Source organism: Ranitomeya variabilis, chromosome 2 (genome assembly GCF_051348905.1).
Source record: "Ranitomeya variabilis isolate aRanVar5 chromosome 2, aRanVar5.hap1, whole genome shotgun sequence".
NCBI lineage: Eukaryota > Metazoa > Chordata > Amphibia > Anura > Dendrobatidae > Ranitomeya > Ranitomeya variabilis.
Window position 1 is genome coordinate 126,813,747 of NC_135233.1, and position 26,303 is coordinate 126,840,049.

At 44.8% G+C, this 26,303-nt stretch overlaps 1 protein-coding gene across 20 annotated transcripts in view; it reads left to right on the top strand.

Annotated features, from left to right (window-relative positions):
• LOC143804660 (heterogeneous nuclear ribonucleoprotein L-like) overlaps positions 1-26,303 on the top strand; it is a 160,835-nt gene that overhangs the window by 116,725 nt on the left and 17,807 nt on the right. For 12 of the 20 annotated variants that reach the window (XM_077282962.1, XM_077282963.1, XM_077282969.1 and 9 more), the window contains 6 exons: positions 4,632-4,688; positions 5,439-5,513; positions 7,150-7,221; positions 9,154-9,222; positions 14,686-14,778; positions 15,278-15,450. In XM_077282962.1, coding sequence (XP_077139077.1) covers positions 4,632-4,688; positions 5,439-5,513; positions 7,150-7,221; positions 9,154-9,222; positions 14,686-14,778; positions 15,278-15,450 — 539 coding nt within the window. The remainder of the gene's footprint in view (positions 1-4,631; positions 4,689-5,438; positions 5,514-7,149; positions 7,222-9,153; positions 9,223-14,685; positions 14,779-15,277; positions 15,451-26,303) is intronic. The other 8 variants (XM_077282972.1, XM_077282973.1, XM_077282961.1 and 5 more) reach the window with 2 other exon arrangements.

Consider the following 26,303-nt stretch of genomic DNA (forward strand, 5'->3'; position numbering starts at 1 on the left):
GTAGTGGCCGAGAGTGTGATGTTTGTGTTCATTTTATTTTATTGAATAGGTAAAAGTAAATGTTTTGAATCATTCTGAAATTATACTATGATATTATATGCTTGTAACTTTTATCCTGTGGAATCTATCAATAGTTTAAAAAAAAAGAGTATGTAGTGGCCGCCTCTTTGGACGTAGTCTCCTGTGCAGCTCAAGCGTCCAGTAATATAGTGGCCATCCACAGAACCATCTGGGTAAAGGCGTGGCAGGTGGACTTGTCTTCTATGAAGTCTCTGACCAGTTTGCCCTCCCAGGGATCTTACCTGTTTGGTACCAATCTGTACCAGATTATAATGGAGGCCACTGCAGGAAAAAAGTTCTTCTTTCTCAGGCTAAACCATGGCGCCCTCCCCCCAAGCAAAAATGTTGTCTTCTTCGCCTCTTCTCTTCTGCGGAAGATTATTTTCTCCAAGAATGGCCGCAGGAACGACAGGAAAGGCGAAAGGACTTCTTCAAACTGACACCCTCCTGGTGTCCCCACAATGTGCAAGATAGATCCTCCAGGAGCAGGCCTCGCCAGTTCTCCACTTGTTGCTTCTCTGCCGCCCAGGAAATCCCCTGTTCTTCAGGGAAGCTTAGCTTGCCTCTGTCAAGGACGCCTGGCTCAAGGAGGTAGTATCTTCAGGGTACAAGAGTGTTTGTTTTTTTCGAACCCTTCCACCCAAGGGACCCCTCTCTTGTCCCGGGCTTTTTCGCATCCATTTCTCCTCCAAACAGGTGTCATCGTTCCTGTCCCACCTCAGGAACATTTTACAGGTTTCTATTCAAACCTTTTTGTAGTACCAAAGAAAGATGGGTTTGTTCGACCCATCCATGATCTCACGTTACTGGACAAGAGGGTTCGTCTTCGTCATTTCAGAATGGAATGCCTTCGCTCGTTAATTGCTTCCATGGAATTACAAGAGATCCCGTGCTCGGTGGATATCCAAGATGCTTCTCTCAATGTCGCCATTTTTCCTGGTCATCAGATTCCCGCTTTATGTGGTTCGACAGTATCGCCCAGTTCGTCGCTCTGCCATTTGGCCTGGCAACCACACGCAGGGTCTTTACAGAGATATTGTCAGCGGTGATGGCCATCCTACGTATCAGGGGTCTAGTGTCTTGCGTTACCTCTACGATGTCCTTGTCAAGGCTCCGTCCTTCTCCTTAGCCCAGGAAATCCTGTCCATTACTCTCGACACCCTGTCACTGCTCGGCTGGATAGTCAACAGGTCAAAATCTTGTCTAGTTCTGACGCAGTGTCTGATTTTCCAGGGCATTCTTTTGAACAACATTCATGCAGGGGTCTTTCTCCTCGAGGAAAAGAGAGCAGCCCTCCAATGGAGGGGTTGTTCTCTTAAGACCCCTTGACCTCCATTCCTTTACTTGACCATGGAGGTTCTTGGCAGGATGGTGGAGGCGATATCCTTCGCTTAGTTCCGCACCAGGCTTCAGCAGACCATCCTTTCCCAATGAAATGGGTCTGTTCTGTCCCTGGATCGTCCAGTCCGGATCTTGTCATGAATCAGGGCGTCCCTAAACTGGTGGCTGTCCTCTCCCCTCATTTGTCAGGGTCAATCCTTCCTCCCCATCCACTGGCAAGTGGTTACAACGGATGCCAGTCTCCTTGGTTGGGGAGCTGTCTTTCGCAACTCAACGGTCCAGGGCAGTTAGGCTCCAGAAGAGACTTTCGCTCTGATCGAGAGTATTGATTGAAACCATTCTTCTGTCCCTTATTCACTGGCAGGATCTTCTCAGGAATTACCAGTTAGCGTCCAGACAGACAACGCCACGGCAGGGAGGAACTTTGGCCTTGACTGAAGTCTACAAGATTTTCCTTTTGGCAGAGAACAGAGTTCCGACAATATCGGCAGTTTACATTCCCGTCGCAGACAAGTAGGCCACCGACTTTCTCAGTCGCAAGGGTCTCGCGGCGACAGAATGGTCTCATCAGGACATCTTCATCAGATTTGTCTGTGGTGGGGCGCTCCGTACATGGATCTCATGACATCCCGGATGAACAGAAAGATCTCACAGTTCGTGCCCAGGTCAAGCGATCCTCTCACGATGGGTGCCGACGCTCTGGCAATACCCTGATTCTAGTACTCTCTTCCTTATCTGTTCCCACCCCTTTACCTTCTTCCCAGGCTGTTGAAGACGATGAAGGCAGAAGGAGTGCCGGTCATCCTAATGGCACTAGATTGGCCCAATAGGGCCTGGTATGCAGAGATTGTCAATTTACTCGCAGAGACGCCCCTAGGAGACTTCTGGACAGACCAGATCTGCTGTCCCAGGTCCCATCTTCCAACGAAATTCTCGGTTGCTCGATTTGACGACGTGGTGGTTGAAACTGCGGTTCTAAAAGCACCTGGGTTGTCAGAGCTAGTGATTCAGATGATGATCCAAGCTGGGAAGCCAGCGTCATCTCAGGTCTACTATTTGACATGGAAAGCATTTTTCCATGTGAGAGCAATCACCGCGTACCTATGGTTTTCCATCTCCTTCTATTCTGACGTTCCTTCAGGCAGGGCTCGATGCAAGTTTGGCTCTCAGCTTGCTGAGGGACCAAGTCTCTGTTATCTATACTTTTTGGGTTATGGTATATTTATACATTATAGCCTCAACTTCCTGATGAAGCTAGTCTAACTGGTTAAACATGCTGAGGAGGCTTAGGAGTTTCTGTGAATATAATTTCATTACAATAAGTAGTATATTAATATCCTGAGACGTATACTGACTAAATAGGTTTTAAAAGTTTTCTTTCCTTTTAAATAGTCTGATTAAAGGGAACCTGTCCCCCCCCCCCCCCCCCCCAAAATCGAAGATGAAGTAAGCCCACCGGCATCAGGGGCTTATCTACAGCATTCTGTAATGCTGTAGATAAGCCCCCGATGTATCCTGAAAGATGAGAAAAAGAGGTTAGATTATACTCACCCAGGGGCTGTCCCGCTGCGGTCCTGTCCGATGGGCGTCGCTGTCCGGTCCGGGGCCTCCCATCTTCATAGGATGAAGTCCTCTTCTTGTCTTCACACTGCGGCTCTGGTGCAGGCGTACTTTGTTTGCCCTGTTGAGTCCTTTCCCGGCGCCTGCGTACTGCAGTACTTTGCTCTGCCCTCAACAGGGCAGACAAAGTACGCCTGCGCCGGAGCCACAGCGTGAAGACAAGAGGACATCATCATAAGAAAATGGGAGGCCCCGGACCGGACCGTGACGCTCATCGGACCAGACTGCCCCCGGTTGAGTATAAAATCTAACCTCTTTTTCTTATCTTTCAGGATACATTGGGGGCTTATCTACACCATTACAGAATGCTGTGGATAAGCCCCTGATGACGGTGGGCTTACCTCATCTTCGATTTTGGGGGTGACAGGTTCTCTTTAAAAGTAATTTTTTATGATATTTAGATAGGGTTTATTTGCCTTTGGCAATTTGTGATTAATTGTATTATTACCCTACGCTGACTATCTGAACAGCAACCGTTGGTAATAAGTTGGTGGGGTGTACACTGCTGGGGAGGACCTAAGTTTTTGTACTTAGTGGCAGCAGCATATACTTATGGTTTCCTGTGTCCCAAAGAAGGCTCTGAGAACAGACTTTATAGTGAGTAACCAAAGGTCCTGTTATTTTAGACCGGTAAAGGTACGAAGTGCTTTTTGCTGCTATTTAGTTTGTGTAGTCGTCACTGTAGATCTATTGCAGAGACCCTTACCTCTTACTTTATTCCCTATCATGTATATGCTATATAAAAGTTAGTCAGCTACTAGCCTTCCCAGCACGTTTCACCACACAGGCATCATCATGGGAAAGAGGCTATATATTAATGATATGAATTAAGTTATATTTTAGTTAGGGTCTTTAGTTAGGGGATCTCTATTTGCCTATGGCAATCTGTTGATATAGTAATATAACTATACGCTGACTGCTAAGCAGTATTAATTTGTGTTGAAATACACGTACTTGCACAACATGTCATGGTATCAATGAGGTTATTAATGCTTTCCTGAGTTATGTTATGCCACTACTCTGAATGCTTTTGGGCATTGATGGGAGACGTGTGGAGATGCTGCAGACCACAGGAGTATGTTTTGTTTTTTTCGGCCATGTAGGCTGATCACAGTAGCACAAGAACATGCAGCATTGTCACGTTGAAAAATGGTTCCTGAGATACTACAGAGAAATGGCCGTAACTTGTCTAGTCTAATTGTGCTACCATGGTCCACAACATCTCCGGACTTCTCTCATCAAGCACATCTGGGACGGTATTACTCGGCAATTGCCAAGGGAGCTGTCAGCAGTAGATCTTGATGATTTTCTTGCTTCAGTTCATTCATTGTGGCAGAACATTTCTTGGACAACTATTAATAACCTCATTGATATAGTGCTATGACATGTAAGGGCTTGTATTTCTGTGCGTGGAGCTTACACTCAATACTGAATGAATTTGAAAGGTTTTGAAAATATTTCCATTTTTCATCATTTGCATATCATTAACACGTCTGTCCATCCTGCGATTTACTTAAATGTATAACTTTTCCTTCTTGTTGTTGCAATTTCAATGTTGAGGGATATATTTTTCATGGTCTTTGGTTACCTTTAATATTTTACTCTTCCAGACCAGGGCAACATACCCCAGAGACAACCCTTTCAAGGAAACCAACCACCGTTTCACAGTATGTTACTTGTAGATTTCCATTACTAGAGAAGGAAAAGTTGCGTAATTCTGAAATCAGATCACAGGATGAGTAGACACGATGATTTCCAAATTATAAACAAATATTTATTCAGTATTCTCTCTTAAGTCATGAGCAGAAATACTTGCATAACATGGCATGCTTTCAGGTAATTAATGGTTTCTTGGGGATTGTTATGCCACGCTGAATGCTCTTGGGCACACTAATCAATAATAATGTGCTTGATGGGAGACAGGTGTGGAGATGCTGCAGACCACAGGAGTATGTTTTGGCTTTTTGGCCATGTAGGCTGTTCACAGTAGCACAAACAATATGCAGCATTGTCATGTTGAAAATTGGTTCCTGAGACACCATAGAGAAATGGCCGTAACTTTTCCGGTCTAACTGTGCTACAATGGTCTGCAACGTCTCCAGACTTGTCTCTCATCAAGCACATCTGGGACGTCATTACTCTGCAATTGCCAAGGGAGCTGCCAGCAGCAGATCTTGATTTATTTTCCTACTCCAGTGTATTCAGCGTGGCAGAACATTCCTCAGACAATTATTAATAACCTCAGTGATATCTTGCCATGTGGCTCACGTTCAATACTGAATGTATCATTTGCATATAATTAACATGTCTATTCTTCGTGCTTTCCTTGTACAACTTTTTCCTTCTTGATGTTGCAAGTTCAATGTTGAGGGGTATATTTTTAAGGTCTATGGTTACCTTTAAGATTTTTCTTTCAGACCAGGGCAACGTACCCCAGAGACAACCCTTTCAAGGAAACCAACCCTTTCATGGAAACCAACCACCATTTCACAGTATGTTACTTTTATAGGTCAGAGAAGGAAAGTTGTGTAATTATGAACATTAGAGGATCAGTAGACCTAATGATATCTAATTGATTAAATATATATTCAGTATTGTCTATAAGTGTTATGCTCAGAAATACACATACTTGCACAACATGGCATGCTATGAATCTGGTTATTAATGGTTTCCCGAGGACTGTCACTCTAGATGCATTTAGGCATGCTAATAATCAGTGATGTGCTCTATGGGAGACAAGTGCGACGATGCTGCATGCTATGGTAATACGTTCAGGCCATGTAGGCTGCTCACATTAGCACAAGCGACAAGCGACCCGCCATTCTCTTCTTGAATATTGGCTCTTGAGATGCTAGAGAAGTGGCCGTACCCTGTTTGGCCTAAACATGCTACTATGGTCTGCAGTGTCTCTGGACTTGTCTTTTTGGTAACATGTGGGATAGCATTTTTTGGCAATGGCAAAGAGAGCGGTCAGCAGTGGATCTTGATGATTTGCTTGCTCAATTGCATTCTGCTTGGCAACATTCCTCGGACAATTATTGATGACCTCACTGATATCAATGAGGATATCATGCCATGCGACATAAGTACATGTATTCCTGGACATGGAGCTCATACTCCATACTGAATCAAGATGTTTTGAAAATGTTTCCATTTTCAACATTTGCATATCATTAAAGGGAGCCTGTCATCCCCCGGGACGTATATGACCTATTAATATGGGCATACAGGTAATAGAAATGTTACACTAGTCCTACCTGTATGCCTCATATTAGTAGTCTTGTTGAGAAATGTTATATTCTTTCTTTGTACTAATGATTTCTTCCAGGCTCTGGGGCGTGTCGTGCCTGGAGAGAATCCCTGCCTCCAGTCTTCATTGAAATGCTTACCCCCTCCTATCAGCGGCAGTTATGGCCCCGGAATCATGTTCCCTGCACTCCCTGAAAAATACATACCTCATCTTCCCTTCTGTGGGCGCTGCATTCAGGGATCTTCTACGCAGGTGCCGGCGAGTCACTGTGACCTCCGGTGTGTGTGCTTGATAATATGCTCTCCCCACTTCCTCCCTGCATAGTCATCGCTAGGAACAATGTGTACATGGCGATGACTATGCAGGGAGGAAGTGGGGAGAGCACCTTATCGGTACGCACATCGGAGGTCACTGGAGCAGAAGTAGCCTGTGCAGAAGGTGCCTGAATTCAGTGCCCACAAAAGGGAGTATGAGATGTGTATTTCTGAGGGAGGGCAGGATTCCACGGCCGTAACTGATGCTGATGATGGGGGGGGGGGAGGTAAGTATTACATTGAAGACAGAAGGCAGGGATTTCTTCCAGGCACCACACGCCCCGGAACCTGAAAGAAATCATAACATAAAAAAGAATATAACATTTCTCAGCAACAAGACCATTAATATAAGGCATACAGGTAGGACTAGTGTAACATTTCTATTATCTGTATACCCATATTGATAGTTCATATACGTCCCAGGGGTGACAGATTCCCTTTAACACTTCTATTCATCATATGATTTCCTTGTACAACTTTTTTCTTCTTGGTGTTGCAATTTCAATATTATGGGGTATATTTTTTTTATGGTCTATGGTTATCTTTAATATTTTACTCTTTCAGACCAGGGCAACGTACCCCAGAGACAACCCTTTCAAGGAAACCAACCACCATTCGGCAGATTTGACGGTTATAGTATGCTGCTTTTAAATTGCCTTCTAATCCATGTATTGTGATGAGACCTAGTAGCTAAAGACCACCTTTCTTTGGTTTAGTAGGGAATTAAAGAGAACCTGTTGGCACATTTGCATATGTCAATTATGCTTCAAGATCAGGGATGCACTACTATGGTTTTTGGTCCAAGTGCCACATTATCATACTGAAGAAATCTGAAGGGTCGGAAAATATTTTTTAAAAGGGGTACTTGCATGAATGCACCACCAGAATCGCAGTCCGTAAAATAATACACCATAAGAACCAAGTTTTCAGTTCTTGAGAAATATTTAGAAAGTTTCTGCTCAGTTTATGCTCCCAAAAAAATCAGTGTGAGCATGTTAACTGTCAATGGGTTTTTGGTTCAGAAATTCAACCTTCGTGTTGAGGACTTTACAGTTCTAACATAAAGCACGTTATGCATTACTACATGATCAGAAGCAGTCAGTACATGAATGCATCGCCAGAGAGTTGTTACCAGTAGGCTTTCACTTTTTTTTTTTTTTTTCTTTCTCTCTCTCTCTCTCTCTCTCTCTTATATATATATATATATATATATATATATATATCAAAAAATGGCGGGGAAAGCGTCATATGAAACGCGACTTTCGCATGGCCGATCCCACAGTGGGATCGGGTCGGGTTTCATGAAAGTCGGCGACTTTTGAAAATGTCCGATCCGTTTCGCTCAACCCTAGTTACCAGCCATTGTCAGCCTGCAGACCATACAGTAACCATAAAAATAAAAGTTTATCATTACAATGCCCCATAAATTAAAAATATCTCCCGTGCTGTGCCCATGGGTAAATAACTGCCCTCACTGTGCTTCCTGCACAAAATATCCCCCTACACTGCCCCTCTCAGTAATGTCCCCACATGACTGCTGTTCTACATAATATACCCCCCACAATGATTTTATCCATAGTAAACCCCCCACACTGCGCCTGTCCTTAATATTCCCTCCCACACTGCCCTTCTCCATAATATACCCCTCACACACTGCCCCCTCTCCATAATATACCCAGCACACACACTGGCCCTCTCCATAATATACATACATCCACTGCCCCTCTGTATAATGTCCTCCCCCACACTGCCCCTCTCCATAATATTCCCCACACAACACTACCCATCTGCATAATATACCTCCCAACACACATTGCTCCTTTGCATACTGTACTCCCCACACTGCCCCTCTCTATATCCTTCCCGCACCCACACTGCTCATCTCTGTTGCCCCCACACAGCCACTCTGCCTACTGTACGCCATCACAATCCCCTTCCCCATTGCCCCATAATGGGCTTTCACAGTAACCCCAATACATCCCTCCTATAATCAGGATATTAATTAGTCTGGTCTTTCATGACTCGCTTGCTGTTTCTGTGCGTGTGTTTGCCACCTCTGTGCTGCAGCGCCGGTGATGGCAACAGCTTTGTGGAGAGGTCAGTTGCTTGATGACTTCATCTTGTCACTGAACGTTGGGTCGGGGGCTGACAATTGCTCCTCTGCTCATGACAAGGCACCATTGTATTCAACTGTATCCGCTTCTGAAAGACTTTACTATGGGAAAATGAGAAACGGTCTCCCAAATCTCCTCGGGCAACACAACATTTTTTGGAGGGCCACCTGCGGCCCGTAGGCCATATGTTGAGCAAGCCTGTTCAAGACGTTCTCAGCAATAGTGTTGGATTTTGGATTCCTTTTTTCGACCATGAGATGTGCTTCTTTTTAGCAGAGACTTATTCCCCTTTTTTCATTTAAATAGATATGCCCACCTAGCTGTAAACTGAAGGAGCAGTTAAGACATTGCATGTTTGGACTGTTTAAAAACAAAACCCAACACCACAGATTTGATTTAAGGAAAGAAAGATATTTTTTTTAATCTAAGGGTCTTTATTATTTTGCTCTTTCAGACCAAGGAAACGATCCACAAGGACAAGCCTTTCAAGGAAATCCACCATTTCAGAGATTTGATGGCTACAGTATGTTACTGATATTTACTTTTAGTCAATGCAGTGATGTGATAAGACTTAAGGTACCGTCACACTGAGCGACTTTGCAGCGAGAACGACGACGATCCGTGACGTTGCAGCGATCTGGATAGCGATCTCGTTGTGTTTGACACGCAGCAGCGATCAGGATCCTGCTGTGACATCGCTGGTCGGAGCTAGAAGTCCAGAACTTTATTTCGTCGCTGATCACCCGCTGTCATCGCTGGATCGGTGTGTGTGACACCAATCCAGCGATGTGTTCGCTTGTAACCAGGGTAAACATCGGGTTACTAAGCGCAGGGCCGTGCTTAGTAACCCGATGTTTACCCTGGTTACCATTGTAAATGTAAAAAAAAAACACTACATACTTACATTCTGATGTCAGTCACGTCCCTCGCCGTCAACTTCCCGCACTGACTGTGAGCGCCGGCCGTAAAGTAAAAGCAGAGCACAGCGGTGACGTCACCGCTGTGCTGTGCTTTACGGCCGGCACTGACAGTCAGTGCGGGAAGCCACCAGCGGGGGACGTGACAGACACCGGAATGTAAGTATGTAGTGTGTTTTGTTTGTTTTTTTTTACATTTACAATGGTAACCAGGGTAAACATCGGGTTACTAAGCGCGGCCCTGCGCTTAGTAACCCGATGTTTACCCTGGTTACCCGGGGACTTCGGCATCGTTGGTCGCTGGAGAGCGGTCTGTGTGACAGCTCCCCAGCGACCACACAACGACTTACCAAAGAACACGGCCAGGTCGTATCGCTGGTCGTGATCGTTGGTAAATCGTTTAGTGTAACGGTACCTTTACTATCTAAAAAGAACCTGTTACCACGCTTGTACATGTGGACATACTTTGCATAATTATAGGATTCCATCATGTTGATTGCTTTGTTCCATCATGAGATGTGTTGCTTTTTAACAGCTTATTTCCCACATTCCATTAACCCCATTCTGCCATCGGACGTACTATCCCGTCCATGTGACATGGGACTTAATTCCCATGCATGGGATAGTACGTCATACGCAATCAGCCACGCTCTTGTGCGGAGCGCGGCTGGGTGTCACCTGATTATCATAGCTGACACCCGGGACTAAGTGCCAGGAGGCACTTTAACCCCTGGAACACTGCGATCAAACAAGATCGCAGTGTTTCGGTGGCATAGAGAGGCATAGGGAAGTGCTTCCCTGAGACCCTCAGAACAAAGCAATGTGATCACGTTGTTCTGAGGTTCTCCCTGCCTCCAGACCCCTGGATCCAAGATGGCCGCGGGGTCCTGCAAGGAGGTGGCTTGTCAGTGCCTGCTGAGAGCAGGACCTGAGAAGCCTACTTCGCTGCCTGTCAGATCACTGATCTGACTTTATACATTGATGTCCCACCGTGGGACAATGTAAAAAAAAAATATACTGTGTAAAAATATTTTTTTTTAAATTCCTAAATAAAGAAAAAATAAATATTGTTCCAATAAATACATTTCTTTATGTAAATAAAAAACAATAAAAAGTACACACATTTAGTATTTCCACATCCGTAACAACCTGACGTATAAAACGTCCCACTAGTTAACCCCTTCAGTGAACACCATAAAAAATAAATAAAAAACAAGGCAAAAAACAATACTTTATCATACCGCCGAACAAAAAGTGGAATAACACGCGATTAAAAAAGATGGATATAAATAAACATGGTGCCGCTGAAAACCTCATCTTGTCCCGCAAAAAACGAGCTGTCATACAAGCCTCATCAGTGAAAAAATAAGTTATAGCCCTCAGAATAAAGCGATGCAAAAATAATTCTTTATATAAAATAGTTTTTATTGTATAAAAGCGCCAAAACATACAAAATGATACAAAATGTGGTATCGTTGTAATCATTCTAATCCGAAGAATAAAACTGCCTTATCAATTTGACCACACGCAGAACGTTATAAACGCCCCACCCAAAATAAATTTATGAATTGCTGGTTTTTGTTCATTCTGCCTCCCAAAAATCGTAATAAAAAGCGATCAAAAAATGTTACGTGCCCCAAAATGGTACCAATAAAAAAGTCAACTCGTCCCGCAAAAAACAAGACCTCACATGACTCTGTGGGCCATAATATGGAAAAATTGCTATCAAAATGTGATGGAAAAACTCTTTTTTTGCAATAAAGTGTGTCTTTTAGTGTGTTACAGCTGCCAATCCTAAAAATCCGCTATAAATCGTAAATCAAACCCCCCTTTATCACTCCCTTAGTTAGGGAAAAATAATAAAATAAAAAGTATTTATTTCCATTTTCCCATTAGGGTTGGGGCTAAAGTTAGGGTTGGGGTTAGGGTTGGAGTTAGAATTGGGGGGTTTCCACTGTTTAGGCACATCAGGGGCTCTCCAAATGCAACATCGCGTTCGATTTCAATTCCAGCCAATTCTGCATTGAAAAAGTAAAATGGCGCTCCTTCCCTTCCAAGCTCTGCCGTGCACTCAAACAGTGGTTTACCCCATCATATGGGGTATCGGTGTACTCAGGAAAAATTGGACAATAACTTTTGCGGGAAAAAAATGATTTTTTATTTTCACGGCTCTGCGTTATAAACTTTAGTGAAACACTTGGGGGTTGAAACTTCTCACAACACATCTAGATAAGTTCCTTGGGGGGTTAGTTTCCAAAATGGGGTCACTTGGGGGGGGGAGATTCTACTGTTTGGGATGATCAGTGGCTCTGCAAACGCAACATGACGCACGCAGACCATTCCATTAAAGTCTGCATTCCAAAACACCACTACTTCCCTTCTGAGCCCCGACGTGTGCCCAAACAGTAGTTTTCTCCCACATATTGGGTATCAGCTTACTCAGGACAAATTGCACAACAACTTTTGGGGTCCCATTTCTCCTGTTACCCTTGGGGAAAATACAAAACTGGGGGGCTAAAAAAATAATTTTTGTGGAATTTTCATTTTTTTTAATTTTCACGGCTCTGCGTTCAAAACTTAGTGAAGCACATGGGGTTCAAAGTGCTCACCACACATGTAAATAAGTTCCTTAGGGGGTCTACTTTCCAAAATGGAGTCATTTGTGGGGGGGTTTCCACTGTTTAGGCACATCAGGGGCCCTACAAACGCGACATGGCGTCCGATCTCAATTCCAGCTTATTTTGCATTGAAAAGTAAAACGGCGCTCCTTCCATTCTGAGCTCTGCCATGCGCCCAAACAGTGGTCTACCCCCACATATTGGGTATCGGCGTACTCGGGACAAATTATACAACAACTTTTGGGGTCCAATTTCTCCTGTTACCCTTGGTAAAATAAAGCAAATTGGATCTGAATTAATTTTTTGTGGAAAAAGTTAAATGTTCATTTTTTTATTTTTTATTTTAAACATTCCAAAAATTCCTGTGAAGCACCTGAAGGGTTGATAAACTTCTTGAATGTGGTTTTGAGCACCTTGAGGGTGCAGTTTCTAGAATTGTCACTTTTGGGAATTTTCCATCATATAGACCCATCAAAGTGACTTTAAATGTGATGTGGTTCCTTAAAAAAAAATGGTGTTGTAAAAATGAGAAGGCGCTGGTCAACTTTTAACCCTCTTAACTGCCTAACAAAAAACATTTTGGTTTCAAAATTGTGCTGATGTAAAGTAGACATGTGGGAAATATTTAAGTATTTTGTGTGACATATCTGTGTGATTTAAGGGCATGAAAATTCAAAGTTGGAGAAATGCGAAATTTTCTACATTTTCGCCAAATTTCCGTTTGTTTTTTTTTCACAAATAAACGCAAGTCATATGAAAGAAATTTTACCTGACACAGTGCAGGGAAGCGGACGCCGGGGGACGCGACAGACATCAGAAGGTGAGTATGTAGTGTTTGGGTTTTTTTTAACATTTACAATGGTAACCAGGGTAAATATCGGGTTACTAAGCGCGGCCCTGCGCTTAGTAACCCGATGTTTACCCTGGTTACCAGTGAAGACATCGCTGAATCAGCGTCACACACACCGATCCAGCGATGTCAGCGGGTGATCCAGCGACGAAATAAGGTGCTGGCCTTCTAGCTCCGACCAACGATGTCACAGCAGGATCCTGATCGCTGCTGCGTGTCAAACACAACGATATCGCTATCCAGGACGCTGCAACGTCACGGATCGCTATCGTTATCGTTGTTAAGTTGTTCAGTGTGAAGGTACCTTTAGGCTCAGAAAGTTGGGGTCCGAATTTAAGGTATCTTACCTGGGGGGTGGCGGCAAAGCGGGGTCACCGGAGGCATTGTCCCCTCCTCAGGAAGCCGACGGCAGCAGAAGTGGGTCAGTGCTGCGGGACCACTCGCAGAAGTGGGTGCCTCAACGGTGCAATGTTAAGGGCTCCGTGTCTGCGATGAGGCATTGCCTAACCTGCAGCTATTTTCCTCAAGCCGTGGCTGAGCTCCCAGTCTGCAAAAGCACTGCCTCCAGCGGCCCACAGCTTCAAGGAAATGGCCGCCAGGAAAGCCATGCACTCTGCTCTGTCTCACCGCTGACACCAAGCCCATAGCATTGCACTGCGTCTGCCGCTGCCGACCTCCTGAGGATGGGACCCTGCCTCCGGTGAGTCCACTCCACCACTGCCTCACCCCCCACTAGATACATTTGGACTATAAGACCCACCTCAATTTTTTTGGGAAAAAATGCGGCTTAGTCTGAAAAATACGGTAAATCTCTGAAATACGTAATTCCAAAGGAACCCCCCAAGGGATCCTTTTACTATATTAAGTCAGTAAAAGTTTGAGGCATCTCAAAGTAAAACAAATGCTTAAAGAGTTTGAGGGCAAGTCCTCAAATAGGAAACAAAAATCACACAAACCAGTAAATCCAAGGTACCGCAATTCCAAATGGAATATCTGCACTAAGATCACCTTACAATATAAGTGCATAGGCACATTCAAGTACACAAGTCAGTTTACAGTATCTAAAAAGTGCACAAGTGCTAAAAGGACAATTCCCAAAATGAATCGGAGACTTAAATGGTTCATAAAGAAACCATGCCTATGGTGTGGCATTAATGTTCAATAAAACTGCATTCAATCTAACTGTGGAGGTGTGTAACATACATGTCACCTGAGATAACTGGCTGGAGTAATTCCTATGGAAAAGTCATGATTAAATGAAAATAAACAACAATGAACAGATCATTGAGGCAGATGGAGAGAAAAAAGTGAGGCGATTTTACCAAAGTGGATGGATACAACATGGACCACCAATGTGTTATCGATCTACTTTGGAAAATCACCTAACTTTTAATCACCAAAATATTACCAGTTCATTCCTTTGCGGGAAATATACTGCAAAATAGAACGTACTGGTAGTTCCAATGTCGAGAAGGAATTGAAGGAAATTTAGTGTTTTGTCTTTTTTTTTTTTTTTGGCTTGTTTGCATGTTTTTCCACCACTCACACCCCTAAAATTACATATTCACATATTTAAATTTTTTTTTTTTTTGCATTTTCAGACCAAGGAAATGAACAGTGGCAAGACTTTCAAGGAAACCATCCACCGAACTTTTCACCAAACCAGCCACCGTTCCAGAGTTTTGATGGCTATGGTATGTAACGTTTTATAGTTCCTTCTAAATAAGTGCAGTGAATTGATATTAAAGGAAATCTGTAAGCAGAATTCCCCCTCCCCCAAAAAGCAAAAGCTATTTATATGCACATGTAACCTTCAAGGACAAGTGCAGCAATACCTTTATATGGCCAGTCTGTTTCCCCTTTAAATTGATATTCAAGTGAGGCCAAAGATCTGAAGACTGTCACTCCAGCTCTATTCCCTGACCAGTGCCACTTCCTCCTCTTTTACTGATCTGTTGCCTAGTTATACAGCTGAGGCTGTCAGTCAAGCAGGAGGAGCCAAATATGATTGTCTTTTTTGAGTGGGGAGGGAAGAATGTAGGGTTTTTTAGGCACGGTAAATTTCAGCACCTAGTCTTTGAGGTTAACTGTTTGGTGATGGAAAAATCCATTTTTGTGCAAGTTATTTTACAAGTGTTATTTTTATAACTCACTAAGTATTTGCCAATAACCATCAACTTTGTATCCTTTTAGGAAATCCTGGCCCAATGGGACCTGGAGACAATCCTTTTCCTCAGGCCTCTCCTTTTATGCAGGGTGGGCCTCCAGGGGGAGGTCTAGTAGCCAAGATCACTGGCCTCCACCAAGAAAAGATGAACTGTGATCGGGTGTTTAGCGTGTTTTGCTTGTATGGAAACGTTTCAAAGGTGAGGAAGAGCCAAGGAGGTGTATACACTTTTTCTTTTCTTGCGTTAAGGATGATACGACTAAACGCGTAGTCTTTTTTCTGGTTAGAGGGCATGATTTTGTTTCACTGGCATTAAAATACTGGTATATACTTTTACTGAGCTTTCCATGAATATAGTACACTGTCAAATATAGTCAAAGTAACATCTGGCCAGTCTTTGCCTTTACAATCACAAGTCAATTGTCTGCATGGCTACTGGTCTCTTACTGTCCCTAAAACAACTGAATATATAACTGGTGTTTTTTAATGGGCAAATAATGTTCAAGCCCAAATGCATTACAAATTAGCTCCTAAGTAGCAGAGACTACTAACGCCAGTGTGCGCCTGCATACTTATAAATCTGCAATCTGTAGTCCTTTGCCAAAGTCAAGTGTTTTGTGGTTTTTTACTAAAATGTAGAAATTTTACTGCAGGACTAACAGCGTAACTATGTTAGGGGAGGAAAAGTCTCCTAGTATCCATTCCTACTTTGGTCTTACAGGTCCTTGCTTCCCGTGTACTAGTTACTTCAGGGCACTATTGAAGTACCGTGTACCAATACATGAGTGCGATCTATCTGGGCGCTTTTTAAATGGGATCTTCGTGATATTACTTTAGCTTAATACAAAGCGATTGTATTCTCAGTACTTTGGCCACACATTGCATCAGGAGTGTAATAGTTCCAATAAACATACATACGAAAGGGTGCGACTTGACAGATTCACTATAAGTTCCGACCACTTTTTACACCGTGGCAGAGTTGGCTTATGATACACCATAAATATCAGAGAAAGCCAAACTGCACTCCAAGATCAAGCACATGGGCCCCATTTCATCAAGACCAGTGACTTTTTATTTTTCCACACCAGTCTTGAATGAGAGGGTGTGCTGGAGTCCAGATGCTCATGTTGCGTTAAGAAGACTACACCTCTTAATGAATCAGGATTGTCTGAGAGGTGGCGTACACCTCAGTGTGCTCTGCCACAAATCTTTCTCCGGGGAAGATTTCTAGCATAAGGAACGCCATAACTCATCATGGACTAAACAAGTTCTTAGCCCCTCTTAAGTTGTTGGAGCTTGTCAAATCAGGCGTGAAAATGCCAAAAATCGCTACATTTTTGCACAACTTCACGTTGCACGATAATTTTGCAACTTTTCAAAGCACAAACCTAAAAGAAAAGCAAAATGAGCAAATACCCTGTAAAAAGTAAATGAATAGTAAGAGTACTTGGTTAACATTTAACCATATGTACTATTTTATTCAAAGTGTACCTAATTGTGGTAGTTCACCTCACTTTGTGTCAGCAGATGTGCAATTGTGCAGCCCCCTGTCCGTGGAAAGCTATATAAACAAAATAAACAGCCCAAAAAGAGGGAGCCATGTCCCTGTTTGTACAAAGGGCAAAAAAATTGAAATAAAACCAATAAACTGAGCCAGGGCATATGTTTGCATAAGTGGAGTGCATTTGTGTGCTTTCTCTCCGTGGTCATTTAACAAACAGATCCTAAGATGAGATGAAAAACAAAATGAGCAAGTGCACTGTAATAAGTAAATGAATGAATAGCAACAGTACCTAGTGTTAACCAAGTACCCTATTTCATTTACATGTGCTATTACTATTTAATTACTGGCATTCATTTATGCATTGCATTTATACCAGCATATGCTGCGCATCATTTTTTGGTTTTGTTTCAACTTTTCATAGCTTTTTTTACACCAGAATTCTGGCTTTAAAGAATTGGGGCAATGGATTGGTCTGCACTCAGCGTGGCCTTTACCCCAGAAAAGTAGTTGAAGCTTTGAAAAGTTGCAAAATTTGGAGGCAATGCGTAGTTGCCCAAAAACATTGTGTTTTTTTAGCGTTTCAACACAGTCTTGTATCAGCTCTGCCTAAATGGGCAGAGCTGGCTAGTAGTCAGGACGGATTGTGACTTCACTTGCCTGCTCAATTCATTAAAAGTGATGATGTTTTGTACTCCCCAAATGCTACTCCAATCGACTGCGCCAGATTCATTAAGTGGCATGCGCCTCTTAATGAATCTGGCTCCTTGTACTCCATGAAAGCAGGCATAGCGCGAGCGTGTGTTACGCTAGTCTTAATGAATCGTCCCATCGTGTATATGATTACTCTCTTATAGTGGAGGTTTCTTTTAGTTCGGGTCGCTGGCACTGCTGCTTGAAATTTGTCCCTCATACCGTGAAAACGCCAGGAGGCAGGTCTTTCCCCCTAATCCAGACGCCTCACAGCCGTCACTTATGGCCTCCGGGCGCCGCCTCTTCCTCCATTAGCGTCCACGGCGCCTTTGCTGTAAGTTCAAAGGGCAAAGTAATGTTGCTGGCGCACCACTATACATAAATCAATAAACATAGGGGGTGCAAAAACAGTGGCCAATAGTAGCAACCATGAACACAGAAAAAAGAGCCACTATATAATCCGCACACCACCAAATGAATGTGTGGAAAGATGACAAGCTTTATTGGTAACTATCATAAAAACAATTAAAAACAGTGCAAAAACACTCCCTCATTGAGCCTGTTCCCATAACAATATGTATGACCAGAATATCACAAAAATACCCCACATGGCACTAAAAACAATCCAAATGGTTGCTACTAGGTAAAGTACATGGCACACAGACAATGCTATTAGATAATAAAAATTGTCTGTTAGATGTGGTCAATCCCAATAGATGACCATACACTGAGGACCCCCCAGGGTGCAACAAAGTGCGTATATAGTAGTAAGACCCCCAGTGTAGAATACACCAGCATAAATACAGGATCCAACAATACCGAAGATAAGAGTTAAAGCGAAAAGGGGTCAGCAGCTTGGAATAAAAATGAAAGACCACAGCGTAGACAATAAAGGCTGCACCAAAACATAACCTAGTAATCTTCAGGAGGTAAATAACCTGAGCGGGCAGTGGAGGGAACAAGGTGGGATAGAGGGAGGACCTATGAAGGAAGAAGAGGCCCCGGCGCGCAGAGGCCACGAGTGACGGATGTGAGGCGTCTGGATTAGGGGGAAAGACCTGCCTCCTGGCGATTTCACAGGTATGAGGGACAAACTTCAAAAGCAATTACTGCAGCAGTGCCAGCGACCCAGAACTAAAAGAGCCACCTTGTCAGAATGCAGCATTAGTGCAGCACAAGATGGCTTTTAGTTACAAACACCTGGGGGGGGGGGGGGGGGGGTGGCAGGTTCCCTTTAAGGTTCTACCAACCTTCTGTGGTACCTTGTCGCCATTAATGTTGCCCTGTCCATCAAACCCTTAGCTGTTCCTTTTTCATAAGTTTCATTTTCTTCTTAATATATGGAAATGACAAAAGATTAGCTTTTTAGTATGCATCTCTGTGGTCAAAATGACCCTCCTTCTGAGATTCTATTACTCTGAGATGTTTCTGGTTAGAGCCCATGTATACCTAAGTTACTGCAATACCCTACATGAGGCAAACGACATAGCGAATCTGAAGAACTATATTACATTTCTAATTGGAGGTATTTGTTAATATTATTACACCTACTGCGTATTGGGATAGGATCTTGGCGTTAGGCATATCTAGTAAGTGCTCTTACTATTCTTTGTGGTTACAGTATCAGGACTTTCGAACCGTAGAGAAACCACAGCTAGTCTCTAAATCTTGCCCTTCAACCACAGCAGTGATCATTTCTCTGTAGATTATAAATTCCTCCTTTTCATACAGGAACTCTAAATTTAGCTTTTATCACATTTGTAAATAGATAAATTATTCCATAAGTGTTTTAGTGCTTAAACCCACAGTAGTATTAATAATGTAGAAGGCTAAAGGTAAAACCTGTTAAGCTGATCTACAACAAATTAGGAATTTGTATTTTAGTATTATTTTTTTTTTACTTTGCATTACAAGTTCTGATGCAAATAGAGCTTTTGCTCTGGGGCCCTGTGATATTTATGTACGCCATTAGAATCGCTTCCTCCATTTTGCATAAACTCAAGTTTATAAGATACTAGCTGTACTACCCGGCTTCGCCCGGGTTAATGACTACTGTTAGCAAAATAGAATGTGTTAACAAAAATTTATTCTGCACGCAAAAACCACAAAACAAATAGATAGAAATGTAATTATTAAAAGGCAAAAACTAAGCTAATAGAAGCATTTCACAACATATATTAGCTTTGTTATACTGAGAATGTCTTTGTTGCCTATATTAACCAATCAGAGCTCAGATTAATTAACTGTAGCAAAATAGAAGCTGAGCTGTGATTGGTTGCTATTGGCAGCCTGATGAATCCCCAGCCAACAGGAAGCCCACCCCCTGGCAGTATATATTAGCTCACACATACACATAATAGACAGGTCATGTGACTGACAGCTGCCGTATTTCTCCTTCGCCTCATTGGGGGACACAGACCGTGGGGTGTTATGCTGCTTGCCACTAGGAGGACACTAAGTGATACAAAGATAGTTAGCTCCTCCCCTGCAGTATACACCCTCCTGCTGGCTCCCAGCTAACCAGTTCTTGCTTAGTGTCTGTAGGAGGCACTTGGGTCTGTTTTCAGACCCCAACATTTTTTATTTTTATTTTCTGTAAATTTTTATTTTTTAATTAACGGAGTGAAGGGGGCGACGGATTCCTTTCTAGGGTCCGCTCTCCCCCGAACCATCAACAGGCAAGCACGGCGAGTATACCTCCCCGTACCTTTCCTGCGACGACTGGGGCACGCCTAATCTACGCTAGGACGACGGTTCCTATATGGTCCCGATCTCCCCCCTGTAAGATGGCGAGCACATAGAGTATACCTCTTATGTGCATCTCCCGGGCTCCTCCGCAATTAAGCCCTCACCTGTTGGCGTCATGTAGTCCCCACAGTAGCCGTAAGTCCCCTGCGGCAGGCACAGCCATAAGTCCCCTGCGGCAGGCACATATGAAGATGGACAGAGACTCTCCATCCCCCGGCCAAGGGAGGATCGATTGAGCTTATTCCCTCGCAATAGAGGCTGCATCTCTGCTCGGTGGTGGTGAGTAGTTTCCTTCCTCACGCTGCCTGCGTGGAAGGTGCGGTCCTGGTCCCTGGGGAGAGGTGCCGCTGGCCGGTACGCCAGCGGCAATCATTCGGCGCTACGTCGCAGCCCGCCGACGCGCTCCACGGGCAGGCTCCATAAATTTAGTCCCCGGCTTTTTCAGCCGGACTAGGCCGCAGTTGAAATCCCCGCCAACCGCCGGAGCCCCGCCCAGCTCACTTCAGGGTCGACGGTGCCTTCACGGTCCCGATGCCGGACAACTGGCCCTGTCCACCCGAGGGCTGAACTCCGTGGATGTACAGAGGCCCCTCTCTATGGCGTCCGAGCAGCCCCCACTGTCCCACCACTGTGAAAGCGGATGGCACAAGGAGGCGGACGGTTCCTCTCCACCTCCCTAACAAAAGGGATGATGGATTGAGGTTTATCCCTCTATCCCTGCACCGTCCACGCTGCAATACCCGACATCCGCGGCGGCTCCATGCCGGGACGCGCACCGTTGGTGAGTGGATCCTGCCAGCGATGGGCTTCTGCAGCGGGATATTCACAGGCAGTCTCAGGCTTCCCTGTGGCCCACCTCCCTGAGGTAACGCTCCAGCCGGCTACAAAATTTAGCCCCCGGCTTCGGCCGATGTGTAGGCCGCACCCCGGAAGCGCACTGTGGTGCCCTAAGGCAGCTCTGCCTTTTTTCCTGGCGCTTTTCGCCTGGCACGGAAGTGCTCAATTTTCTCGAGCAACGCCCCTCACTTCTACGCTGGCGCCGGCTGCAGAAATTTAGGCCCCGGCTTGGGCCTATTCATGGAAGTCTTGAGGCTCCGCCCACGTCGTGCCTGTGGCTCCGCCCCCTGAATTGGCGCTTCTCGCTCGCTGCGAGATTTGACCTAAACCCGCATGACCAGTATTCCTGGTCTTAAAGTCACATGACCAGTATTCCTGGTCAGGGTGGATTGATTTAAATCACGCCGATTTAAATCGTGATTTAAATCACGATTTAAATCAAAAGATTTTTTTCTATTTAAATCGGATCGATTTTAATCATGATTTAAATCACTGATTTAAATCAAAAGGTTTTTTTTAATATAAATCACGATTAAAATGAGAAGTGAGAGCAGTGCGCATGTGCGCCCATAGTTACACGGACGAAACTAGGGGCAACGATCTAACGCCAGGGTGAGGGGGGGACCCCAAAGTAAGTAAAAATCTTTTTTGTTTTACTATATGGCAATAGGTAGATGTTTAAAAGCAGCATGTCTTAATTGTATAAACTATTAATAGCCTCCACATTTTGTTCATACTGCCCCTTTAATTCCACACTTCTAGCTTGGTTTCACTTTTGGTTTAGTTTCTTTTTCCATTCAGTTGACATGCCCAAACTTGTTGGATAGTCAGCATCCTACAGAAACCTCTGGAAGAGCATGGCATTGTGAATGTTACACATATACAGCCTTTATTCTACTGAGTTAAACAACTCAGCTTTATCTCATGATGGAAGAACCTTTGGATAGTAAAATATTTTCCTCAAAAAGCAGTTTATTGAAAAAAATCCGATTTAAATCCAAAAAATCCGATTTAAATCAAAAAAAATCCGATTTTTTTTTTTATTTTTTTAAAAAAACATTGATTTTTATCCACCCTGTTCCTGGTCTTAAAGGCACGTGACCAGTATTCCCTGGTCTTAAAGGCACATGACCAGTATTTCCTGGTCTTAAAGGCACATGACCAGTACTCCCTGGTCTTAAAGGCACATGACCAGTATTCCCTGGTCTTAAAGGCACACGACCAGTACTCCCTGGTCTTAAAGGCACACGACCAGTATTCCCTGGTCTTAAAGGCACACGACCAGTATTCCCTGGTCTTAAAGGCACACGACCAGTATTCCCTGGTCTTAAAGGCACACGACCAGTATTCCCTGGTCTTAAAGGCACATGACCAGTATTCCCTGGTCTTAAAGGCACATGACCAATCCGAAGCTGGTCATAAATGAGGAGCCCTCTGCCGCTGATCCCAGTTTATCCCAGTGTAACTAGTTCCCTCAGTGGACTTCGTCACTGCCGCAACCCATGGTGTTTCTGACCAAGAAATTGAATCCCTCCGTGATCCCTCCGTGGCTCGGAGTGCTCGCAGGACCGATATACATGGTCCCTCTCCTACATGGGATCCGTCGGCTAGCAGGGGCCGCGAGTATTCCAGAAGCGTACAGGCATCTACAAAACGGAAGTTCTCATTTCATGATCTCTCTCCAAGGATTTGCTGACAACAAGACTCTGAACACGGATCGGATATTGCCTTGGACCTGGACTTGCCAGAGTTTCAGTAAAGGATGACTCGCCTATTTATATCATCATCCAATCTCTGTACATTGACGAGGACTCCGGTCCTGCTCTAGACTACAGTGTCCCTCATACGGAGACTAAACTCCCTCGTAGAGCATTTGTCATCCAGTCCGGATATGCGATTCACTGGACAGAAGCCTCTACGTGGGGCTCCATGCCTGGTCTGATTTTTAAGGGCGACAGGCCCTTTAAAGGGCGCCGATCTCCCCACACCATCAACAGACGGGCACACGGAGTGTCGCCTCCAGGTATCCTCTTCTGCATCCAGGCCTAACGCCAGACAACCTGTCCTGTCCACCCAGACCTGAACTCTGTGGATGTACAGAGGCACCCTTTTCGGGCGTCTGAGCACCACTATTTAACAGAAGATGCAAGAAGGCGGATGTTCCCTCTCCACTTCCCTGTTAAGAGGATGGTGGATCGAGGGTTCCTAATTTTTAACTCTGCAATGACCTGCTGGAAGCAGCCGCGCATTCTGCCACTTGGCAGATTAACCGGGTACAATCTCCTGTGGTTTACCTACCAGTATCCCTGCCCGATGTGTCATCAATTAAAAATGCCACGATCTGTCAAATAGCAAATCTGGTTTGTTCCGTTTTGCGGCTACGGGTCCAGCCCTCTACCCTCCCTAGCCGCCACATGGATTGCTAGAGCAACGGTCTCCTGCCTGGAGACCTTAACTACTTTGATTCACACCAGTAACCCTTTCCTGAAGACAGTACAGCTGGTCAATCAAATCTTTTGAGCGGGAGACTAACGAAGGATTGTACGTTCCTACAGCCCCGACCAACAGTGAAAGGGTTGTCCGGGACAGTCTAGATCTAAGGGATCTTGGTTCCTAAAAGGGGAACGAGAAGTAGGACCGATCCCGGACCTCAAACTTCTAACAACCTTTCACAAGGTTCTTCTTCTTCGAATGGAGTTCCTCCGCTCAGCCATTACTTCAACAGAAAAAGGTGCAGTTTCTGGCATCCATCGACATTCGGGATGCTTACCCTCTTCAAAAATTCCGTCGCTTTTCCATTCGTGAACAGCATTTAAGTCACGACCTTGTCCTTCGGCCTTGCTACCGCACCCAGAGTGTTCGCAAGGGTCATGGCGGCTGTCATGTTCCTCTTGCACCTAGAGGCGTGGTCGTCCTGCCCTGTTTGGCCGACTGTTTACCTGCCCTTGCAGGACTACGCTAAGTCGTCTATATCACTTGCGATACCCTCTCACCTGGGCTGGTGGCTAGACTTAGACAACTTCTAATTTCCATTCCAGCAGATATCCTTTTCGAGGATGATCCGGTACTCTTCCAGAAGGGTGGTATATCTCCCTCCAGACAAGGTCATGGTCCTTCAACAGGGAGCTCGCGCACTTGCTCACTCATCCCCTCATTTCATTCGATTTGCTGGGAGGGTTCTGAGGAAAAAATGGAGACGACAATGGAAGCAGTTTCCTTCGCTCCGTTAGTTTTCAGCGAGTCAAGCAGACTTTCAGACGATAGTCTCTGAGCTCCTTCTTCATCCAGGGCTTTTCTCCCGGTTCAATGGTTACTAGTAGCTTCCAATGCCAGTCCTTTTCTCCCGATCATTGCTCTGGAGATCCGAAAGGTAGTCCTACAGTAAGTCCACTGCCTTATGGCGGGTCAACCCATCTGAATTCAATTGGACAATGCCACGGCTGTGCCATACGTCAATCATCTAGCAGGTACCCACGTTCAGGCACCATGGCCGAGGTACGTCACATGGGCCGAGATCTATCACTCGGTGATCTCGGCAGTACATATCCCAGGAGTATAACTCTGGGCTGCGAACATATTCAGCCGTCAGGGTTTCGCCTCAAGTGAGTGGGAACTTCACCCGGAAGTCTTCCATCAGACCTGCCTTCACTGGAGCTCTCCAGTTGTAGTTCGGATGGCGTCCTGACTGATCGCCTGTGTACTCGAGTTTGTCGTTCGGCCTCGAGATCCAGGAGCCATCGCACTGCATGCTCTGGTTCTTCCGCGGTACCAGTTTCCACAACTCCCCGTTCACTACTTCCGAAAGCTTTTCAGAAGCAGAAAGGGCCCCAGTGATCCTCGAAAATCCGCACTGACCACGTCAGTTTGTTTGCTTGCGGAGCTGGTAGCTTTTCTGCCTTTCTGCAACAAAACTGCAAGTAGGGACCACCTCGCAGGAAGTTTTCACTTGTAGTTCTTCCCTATCGCATACCGTTAGATCATTGGGATCTATTCTATTAGGGAAGGTCGCCCCTTTTTTCTCGGCGATATCCTCATCCTGACGAGTCTTCGGTGCTAACGGGTCCTTTCAGACTTTTTGTTCCCTTATTTCCTTCAAGGCAAGGTCGTCCTCAGGCCTTCCCCGTCCCTTGTTACCAAGGTGGTATTGTATTACCACTGTTATGAGGGCATAGTTCTTCCCTCATCTCTTTCAGCACTAGTCCACAAAATGGAATGAGTTCCCCATATTCCGGACGAAGCGAGTGCTCTGAGTAGGTATGTCTCGAGGACGGCGTCCTTCCGAAGGTTGGACACTGTATCTTGGGCTTCCTGACGGTAAGGGGAAGGCTTCCTGACGTTTACAGGAAGGGTTTAGCCGTCTTCATCGGCCATTTAGCCTGGTGTATCCCTTTCACCATCCAGGAGTCCGTCCGTGTTAGGCTGACATCTATCTCCCTGTCTATCGTGGGTTCTAGGCACCAGGCGTCGACAAGACACGCCTGCAAGCTTGCGGATTCGTCCAGTCCGCATGCATTCTTCAAGCATTATAATTCCCAGACTTCCACAGATGTGAGTCTGGGCAGGCGGACTCTGCAGGCCGCGGTGGCGCACTTGTAAGTAGCGGTTACACAGGGCCTGATCTGATTTTGTCCCCACCCAGGGACTGCTTTGGTACGTCCCACGGTCTGTGTCCCCCAATGAGGCGAAGGAGAAAGAGGGATTTTTGTGTACTCACCGTAAAATCCTTTTCTCCGAGCCAATCATTGGGGGACACAGCTCCCACCCTGGTATTGGCTTATGCTTGTTTTTATAATCTGATATGCTATACTCTCATATATAATATGACATGCTGTAAGCTAATATGTTGTTACTGATCTCCTACTGCTTTTTGCACCGAACTGGTTAGCTGGGAGCCAGCAGGAGGGTGTATACTGCAGGGGAGGAGCTAACTTTCTTTGTATCACTTAGTGTCCTCCTAGTGGCAAGCAGCATAACACCCCACGGTCTGTGTCCCCCAATGATTGGCTCGGAGAAAAGGATTTTACGGTGAGTACACAAAAATCCCTCTTTCCTATATGGTACATTTGTTGCTCTTGTAGTTTGTCAGCTTATTAAATCAGATTTTTATTTTTGAAGGATAATACCAGACTTGTGTGTGTTTTAGGGCGAGTTTCATGTGTCAAGTTGTGTGTGTTGAGTTGCGTGTGGCGACATGCATGTAGCGACTTTTGTGAGATGAGTTTTGTGTGGCGACATGCGTGTAGCAACATTTTGTGTGTCGAGTTGCATGTGAC